The sequence below is a fragment of the Antechinus flavipes genome, chromosome 2 (assembly GCF_016432865.1).
Source record: "Antechinus flavipes isolate AdamAnt ecotype Samford, QLD, Australia chromosome 2, AdamAnt_v2, whole genome shotgun sequence".
Classification (NCBI taxonomy): Eukaryota; Metazoa; Chordata; class Mammalia; order Dasyuromorphia; family Dasyuridae; genus Antechinus; species Antechinus flavipes.
This window is the reverse complement of record NC_067399.1, coordinates 540,946,250-540,955,033: the sequence shown is the minus strand read 5'-3', so window position 1 is coordinate 540,955,033 and position 8,784 is coordinate 540,946,250. Positions and strand designations below refer to the sequence as shown.

At 31.4% G+C, this 8,784-nt stretch overlaps 1 protein-coding gene across 6 annotated transcripts in view; it reads right to left on the bottom strand.

Moving 5' to 3' along the window:
- Positions 1–5,545: 5,545 nt before the first annotated feature.
- DENND4A (DENN domain containing 4A) overlaps positions 5,546–8,784 on the bottom strand; it is a 131,401-nt gene continuing 128,162 nt past the window's right edge. For 3 of the 6 annotated variants that reach the window (XM_051980828.1, XM_051980829.1, XM_051980833.1), the window contains 4 exons: positions 8,717–8,743; positions 8,076–8,238; positions 7,808–7,872; positions 5,546–5,916 (listed from right to left, as the gene is read on the bottom strand). In XM_051980828.1, the coding sequence (XP_051836788.1) occupies positions 5,780–5,916; positions 7,808–7,872; positions 8,076–8,238; positions 8,717–8,743 (392 nt within the window). In that variant the 3' untranslated portion in view covers positions 5,546–5,779. The remainder of the gene's footprint in view (positions 5,917–7,807; positions 7,873–8,075; positions 8,239–8,716; positions 8,744–8,784) is intronic. The other 3 variants (XM_051980831.1, XM_051980832.1, XM_051980834.1) reach the window with 1 other exon arrangement.

The window sequence follows — 8,784 nt, the reverse complement described above, 5'->3', positions numbered from 1 at the left end:
TATTGGAGAGGAAGAAAACAAAGTAAGATATTGATTTTAAAAGCAAATAGAATTTATGCATTCAAATGAGTGATGTTCTCTTTAAAGTAGTCCCTTGGGAAGTAATAAACTTATTTTAATTGTTACCATTTGCTGAAAACAGTTCCAGGACTTTCTTTTTTTGGCATTACCTGAAACCCCAACAAATCTATTGAATATTCTCAGTAGTAGCAAATCTTTGTCCTTGGGAGATGAATTTGATTTTTGGAAACAACCAATGAAATTACTTTGGGCAATTGAGAGCATTGTTTATTAAGAATGAAATAAAAATATATAAGGTATGACTATAAAGAACTGAGATAGCTTTTTGGCTCTGAAATGTCATAACAGGCAAAGTGCTCTGAGTAAAGATAGCATTCATTAGATTATTTAATATATAACCTCACAAGGTTATTAATTTGTTGATGATATTATTTATTTGGATACATGAGTTCTGATATGATCAGTAAAATATCATTCTTGTGGTATGTAGTTCTATATTTTAAAAAATGAAGGTGTTTCCTCAAAAAGCCTGGAAATGATGTTACAAGGGACAACATATTCTTAGTTTAAATCTCCTCTGTGGAATTTGTTAATATGCTTTTATATTACATATTACTACTTGCTGCTTTTACTAGTTCAAACTATTGGAAAAGGCACAGCCTTTTGAATAGTGTCACTGTTATGATCAAAGTTGAAATCAAAAGCAGCCAAGGGTGACTGTCGATTACTGTTATATAGTGAATGACAACATAAGAAGGATCCTCCTGGATCCCCCAACTGCTCCAGAACCAAAGGGTGAAATCTACAAGAAAGACTGTTTTCTCCCAACGGCCTCAGCCAAATCCCATTCACCTAGATCCCAGAAAGATCTTTCCTTCTTAACAGTGCGCTGTGAAAACCTCTAGTCCTTGACATTGGTTTTGATGTTGGATCCTAAGGATCAATGGACCTTTCCATCCACATTGAGCTGTTTGATTCTTTAAGTACTGATCTTTCAAATCAGAATGTGAGCTCTTTGAGAACAGACTGTTTTTTTTTCTGTGCTCCCACAGACCAGTAGAGTTGACACAGAGTAAATACCAAAAAATGCCTTCCCTCCCATTGAAGGACGCCAGAAATATGCTTTCAAACAAATGAAGAATGAGATGACTTATTGTAACCCCTAGAGAAACCATCCATGTGATTTCTTTAATAAAAGAGTAGTTTCTTTAAATGATACTTCACATTTTTATATAACAAGGCAATTATTTTTCTGTATCTTTTAAGATCTGTAGGTTGCATAATGGTCATCTCCACCAAAGAGGTGCAATTTTTTATTTCTCCATTTTCAAAGCGGAGCATGACATTGGGCAGATGATGTCATGACATGCAAGTGAATTAGATTTAAGTGAAGGAGGGCTATGCAAGGTTTTTTTTAGTACTTCTCTCTGTTACCTCATAAAAAAGATGAATAGTTGTGGTCAGTCTCATACTCTATGCTACAGGAAAGAGCAAAACAGGGTATAAGTTGTGTAGTAAAGAAAACTAAAAACTTCTTAAAGTCCTAAAAAATATAAACAATTTTAAATTAAGAAGCAGTGACTTCATGTCAAAATACATTACACTAAATTAGACAGATCACTGTCATTAATGGAAAGAAATTTGGAAGATAAATGAACAGAGAGAAGGAAATGATAAATTACAAATTTCTACTTGCTATATAGCAGAACATTACAAATGTTCACCTCTAAATTTTAAAACCCTTACAAAAAAGTACAAAATTGTTTTGTAGTCATCTGCGAGGAAAATTAAATGGTGATATTCAGAGTTATTTTCATAAAGTAAGTAAAAGTTATGCTTTTTAATCTTTGCTTTTAATGCTTAACTAGTTTGGTGGAGTCAAGATTCTAACCCTGTGGGAAAAAAATAGAAAAGAATAGCTATGCTGATCTTTTAGCTAAATCTTTTTTTTTTTTTATTTTACATTGTAAAACCAAACAGAATTTCCATTTTTCCAGAGACAAGAGAAAAATGTTTATCATGAACATTGATCAGATATATTTTAAATGAATTATAAAACAAAACAATGAACTTCCTGATATTCTTTTTGGTAAATAAAATTTCAGTTACATATTTACAGATCTACAACCACTCATTAAAAAAGTGCAGTTTTGGAGGTAACAAAGTACCATTTAAAAATCCCAAAGATAATAACTAGAAATGTTAATCTAATAAATCAACATGTACCATATGGCAAAGATTTGATATGCAAAAGCAATTCATTTATTTCTCAGGGATAACTTCTTGGCCAGTATCAATATTATACTGAGAATTTTAAGGAATCATCCAACTTAAGAGATATATGATTATTCCATTTTGAAATTACTTAGATGATGATGAGTTCTGGGATTATTTTTGCTTACTTATGTTCATCCTACTGATAGTTGCATTTTATTGGTACCACTGTTCTGACTTGTAATGTATTGAAAACCTAAACTCTAATTTAGACTGTTCAAGATATTTCAGGTACATAGGAAAAAAATGTACTTCAAACTAAAAATATACTTGCTTTATAGGGTTTTATGTTTTTTTTTTTTTTTGTTACAAGTGTTGAAAAGCATATGATAGCATTTTTATCATCAAGCAGAGATTTGGAAATATTTATTGATGTGGCCTTCATAAAATTTCTATTTAACACTTTCAATAGGATTAACCCAGGGACATATTTGCTTTGTGGGCAGAGGTGGATATTACAGAATAATCAGAGGACATAATGTGCTGAGGATGCTAAGGTTATTATTGAAGGGCAGCTGCTAAATAAGAAAATAGAAGTTCAGGAAATGAAGAAGGCTACACACAGGCAAAATCTACCTCGATTTTCAGCACAAATATCATTGAACCACTCCAAAGAAGACTCTTTCCCTTCCTGGCCCGAGATAAATGAACTGGATGGAAGCACCCAAGTAAATATTCACATAAAAATAAAAATGAAGCTTCATGCAGTGTGGTCTGGTGCAAAGACAATAGGTACCTTCTTAAATGGGATCATAAGACTATACGACAAAAATACAAGGTAGTCTTTGTAAGGGGAAGAATAAAGCACTTTCTTATTATTCTCAGATGTCATAGTGATTATCAAAATACTTTGGAAAGAAGCATTATTAGCTATTTGATACAGGATACTGATATTTTCAGGTATTATTTTTTTAGGCCACAGCTAAAGTGAATCAGAAAATAAACATATCTACTCAATTCTGCAGTTGAAAGAGAAAAGGAAGATAATTGAAATACAACATATTATAAAAACACTAACAAATGGTAATGGATAGATAATTTTCAAAACAGTGGAAGTAACACAAACCTTACATAAGCAAGTAGTATGGTTGTTATTTAATATCAACAATTTCCAACTCTAAACAAAACCAAGCATTCTAAAATGAGATGTGCCAAATGGGATAGGAATTTCAACTATCCATTTCTGTTTATTCTATCATATAAAGCAAGCACAGTACCTGTGGCAAAAAGGGAGTTTTCCTCACAGTTCTTCTGACTTAATTTCCCATCACTATATGCAAAAAATAAAATTCTAGAAAAATAATTATATAGAATTAAAAAAAAAAAACGGATCCAAATACTAGGAACAGAATCCAGACAAAATAAACAGCCACTTTCCAAGCGAGCCTGGATTATAAGATTAGGACATTTAGATTTATATAAGAATGTAAAATATATGAGTAGTTTTTAAAAAAAAGTAAATAGCCATAGAGAGGCTTTTACAGGGAAAATAAAAACAATACTTAAGAACCTTATTACAAAAGTGACTTAGGGTAAATTAATTACTGATGCTCAATCCCATGGCTATTCAACATAATGTCTCCTAAGCTTACTGATAAACATTTTCAAATTTATTAGTGAATTAGAGAATTAGAATACAGAGTATGAGAAGTTTATACTTAGTTGGGAATAGAAATTGTTATGGTGAAAAAAGAGTGTCATATAAGCCTGAGTAAGGAGCATTACATATATTTCTTGCTGACCATTTCCCTAAAAGGAAAACTAAAATTCTTCAAGTTGTTATCATTCACGAGTGGCTCAAGTTTACAATGAGATCTATTTGTAGATGAAATGATTTTGGAAAGGAATGATGGGACTTTTAGTTATAGCCCAGTGAAGGTATATCTCATCCTGTTCTACAAATTGCTACACACACACACACACACACACACACACACACACACACACACACACACAACTTTGGATCATTTCCTTATTCTGTCTCATCACATTATCTAGGCAATTTTCATTTGTTAATGACAACACATAGACACAAATCCAAACAATGAAAATCAATGAAGTAACTAATGGTAACAAGGGATACTGTTTCCCCTTGAAAGAAATAACTTGAAGAACACTGCATAGAGAAGCACAACTAAGTGTTTAAAACAAAACAAAAAAAAAAAAACACCTAATTTTAAATATCTCTGAACAAACATTCAGCTTGTTGTTTAGTTTCCATAATTTGTAGATGTTGATGGCCTATTTAAAAAGCTACATAATTTAATATGGAAGATCTATTCTATAATATATCCCTTAGAAAATGAATATTTTGCTCCATGTAAAATAAAAATACATTTTAAATATAATTCTAAATGGAATGTCCTGATTGTGATCCTTATAATTATCATGTAGCACAGCAGATTGTGCTACATGATAAATCTGGAATATATCTGCCATAATCGTTACTTCCACCTTAAAATCAGATAAAACTTTTGGAGTAGTGTCACTTACTTGGAATGTACACCATTATGTATATTTATAAAATTTATGTTCAATTTTGCAAGTTCTCCCCCCAACCCAATGTACTCTATATAAGTGCCATTAGCAATAACAACAAAAAAGTGCTGGATTCTTCACTGTATACTGAGCCTGAGTTTAGAAAGTACTGGAGAATTATATTTGGGACTTCTACTACTCTCAAGATTGTCAGTGTGCCAATCTTGGCAGTGTATGGGGTATATCACTCTACAATTTATATATATGTATACACTTTCAAACTTATGGCTTCCTGATGTGCAAATGCAAAGTGAACCCAGGACAATATTAGGGTCACTGTTGGCATTTTTTGACCATTTGTGTGTCCTCCCTTCTTTCTTACACCCCCCCTCTTTTCAAATTGAAAATAGGTTGGACTGTTTGTTCCAAATAGCAGCAGACTTAGAAGGAAGAGCACTAAATTGCTCATTTAAAGTTTAAGCTCATTTTTAAAGTTTTCTATAGTAATTTTAAAAAATTAAAAAAATATGAACTTACTATAAACAATTTAAAACGTGTATTATACAACTTTGTGTTCTTTATAACATCTGAATAATCTATGTAAACAGCAAATCCTTTAATTTTATGTTACTTATTAGTATTCATACATGATTTTAATCACTGTTTTCCAAAAGACTGTCTTCTTTTAAGACAAGTACTTTTAATTACGGTTTTTCCCCACCATGAAATTCTTTATAGAGGGGAACAATAAAAGGACCAGGAAGCAAAGCAGTATGTAGCCCAGTTGTTACTAGTCTTTTACTAAAAGATTTGTAGTTTGTCAGGGCTTTCTAACTCTGCTGCAAATACATTTTCAAAAAAAAAAAAAAAACAAACAAACCAAACAAAGATAGAAATTTTCTTAGAGACTAAAGTGGTAATTTTTACATAAACTGTACAAAACATATAGTGTGTGTATATATGCAATACACACATATTTATGTAAATATGTACACATAAATTTATTTTAAAGATAAGGTTCTCCAAAAATTTTTCGACATTCCATCACTCCTGTGCTTGGTGGTCTATCGCAGTTGTGGGTATTCTTGACTTGATTAGGTGTAAGACGATCATATGCCATCTTATATTCTCTGTCAAATGCATCTGTAAATATTCACACAGATAAAGAAATCTGCATTTAAAGGGGCATGTAGAATAAATAACAATGTATTATATTACTTCAGAAACACAATCAAAATCAAAAACACAAGGAAAAGCTATCTTGAGGTAATTTTATTCATCTTCTAAACTTTATCACAAAATATAATGTTTGTAACATATTCCAATGTTTTACAACCCTTAGAATTGAAAAGTTCTTTCCAAATAAAGCATTTTGAAAACTAACTAGACAATCTATATAGATTAACCAACTTTATTTAGCTTCTCTAAAGGCTAATTAAAATTCTGTTGCTTACTTTGTAAGACTTAACTTTGGTCAATACAATGACAGCCATAATTGTAGATAACTCTTGCTAAAACTTGCTAACCATAAGAGGATGCAGATTGAGACATGCTTTTTTGGACACAGCTAATGTAGGAATTTCATTTGTTGAATATGCATGTTTGTGAGAGCTTTTGTTTTAATTTATTTTTCAATGGTGGGAAAGAACTAGAAGAGAGAGTTTGATTTTCATTCATTAAATTATAAAAATTCTATTTGCTTTCTAGACTCCTGGATTTTGTAATCCTATTGAAGTTGGACGCCTCTATATATTTGAATGACTTCTGAGTAATAATAAAGGGTCATTTTAATTATTATGTCCTCTTCTTCATTTTATGTATCCTTGTATTAATATTAATTTGTTTTTTTCTGAGAAAGGCATTAAGTGCTGATTCATATTAGACTTGTGATTATAAATACTAGCCTTTGGATAGCATACAGGCATGAAAGATAGTTTCCTCTTTTCTTTTTCCACTTTGACAGTTTTTTCCTCCTAAACCAAAATATTCTCCCAATATTTCTTTTAAACTTTATTTTGTTGAAGTTTTTCTAATTTTCTTCTTGAAGATGCCTGCTGCCATGCCTACACATCTTGCTGCCCAGATGGATTAGAGATTACCACACTAAAACCAAGTCATCTCAACTGAGGGCCTTCTCTCTACTCTTCTAGGGCCAAGATGCCATGGGAGAACATTCTCAGTTTTCCTTCCCTCCCCCCATGTCCCACCCTGGCCTAGTATAGCAATGTACAGATGCTCTGATCCTGTCATATACCATTATTCACAAAACATGAATTGAGTCATTGTCAAGTCTCACTAAAAATGATCTGTCAACAGTGAATTATTATCTATTCTTCTGATATGATCTTTTATCATCTTTATAGATTCAATCACTTTATAGAAGCATATTCTATGCCATATTAAATTATTTATTAATGGATCTCAGAACACCTAGACAAGATGGTCCAATTAGTTAACTACATTGATCATTTTCTTAGAGAAATTCAGAGTAAAAGTAATCTCAGAGATCATCTACCGCAATCCCAATCCCAGAGAAAGAAAATAAGGCTCAGGAAATGGGAAGATTTCAGTTTCAATTGGATTTGTATCAGAAAATAGAACATGTGGTTATCACATGTGCCATACCCCCAAACCTTGGAGTGTTTTCTGGCCATCCATAGAGATTTAAATGGCATGGTTAAAAACCTTCTTCTCTCTAGTTAACAAGGGCCATTCTTCCTGAGGTTTGGGAGGAGCAAACTTAAAGACGAAAAAAGGTAAGCCAACTAAGAAAAGTTTGGGAGCTAATGAAAAATATACTTAAAATATTTAATGTACTTTACTAGTATTTTCACCAAAGAATTCTTATTAATGTTACATTTAATAATATTAAAGGGATAAGGCTTTGGAGAACTATGTTTTGATATAAAAGTCTATATTTATTGTTTGTTTTTACATTGGCATGATGAAATAAGAGGATAATTATTCTTTTTCTTGACAATAACATATAGAAAAACAATGATAAGTAAATACAAAATATTATAATGAATTATACCTATGTCAATGTTGTCTCTTCCTAATGCCACAAGTGAGAGAAATAGTATTTCCCTGTATAAACTCCTGAAAAAAAAAAGGGGGGGGGAGAGGAAACTGTTAGATTCCAAATATTAGGGGAAAATGTGATCATTAGAAGTTATGGTCAGGCTAAAATAGGCATGAAACCAGTTCTGATAATAATTTACTAAGTGAAGAATTATTAATTTGCTTGAATGGATCTCATATTTAATTTTAAGTGTTGCTTTTCTTAAAAGAATAGTTCTTACCTCTGTCGTTTAAGATGAGGCCATTTGTTTAGTATCTCCAAAATCTGACTCATTGGTCCATAAACATCATTCATCTTAATACTTTTAACCATGCTTTTCAACAGTTCTTGATTAAAGGAATTGTCACCTTTTTGTAATAAATGGACCATTGGATACTTTTGGGCTGTAAAAGAACAAAAATAACAAGTGAAAGAGTATTCATGATTTAGAAAGAAGAAAAATAATTAAGCAATAGTTATTAGCTATTTTTTCAGATGGATATTTTGGAATATTATAAATAACCAAAAAAAAAAACACCAGTGAAAATAAATTAAGAACAATGCTAGGACAAAAAAAGTAATGGAGATATTAATATGGAGGTTGTATAAAAGGAAAAGACAAGTACATCTAAAAGGTGACATATAGGCCTAATATAAAACATAGTTTCATACAAATAACAACAATATTTTGCTCATCACAGTACTCCTTAAAAATGTTGGAGTTAGCAGTTTAAGACTAAAAACTAGTAAACAGGCAGAAAAAGAATCTGGAGCAATTTGCTAAGAGCTAAAATCTTTCTTTGACATGCACATGCATATTCATACATGGGTCACCCCCCTCAAAGAAATCTACACCTTAGCAACACCAAGCATTACACTCACTCTCAAACAAAAGAGTACGATTTTGACCTGAAAGACAAAAAGTGGAATTAGAAAATATCAGTTGTATG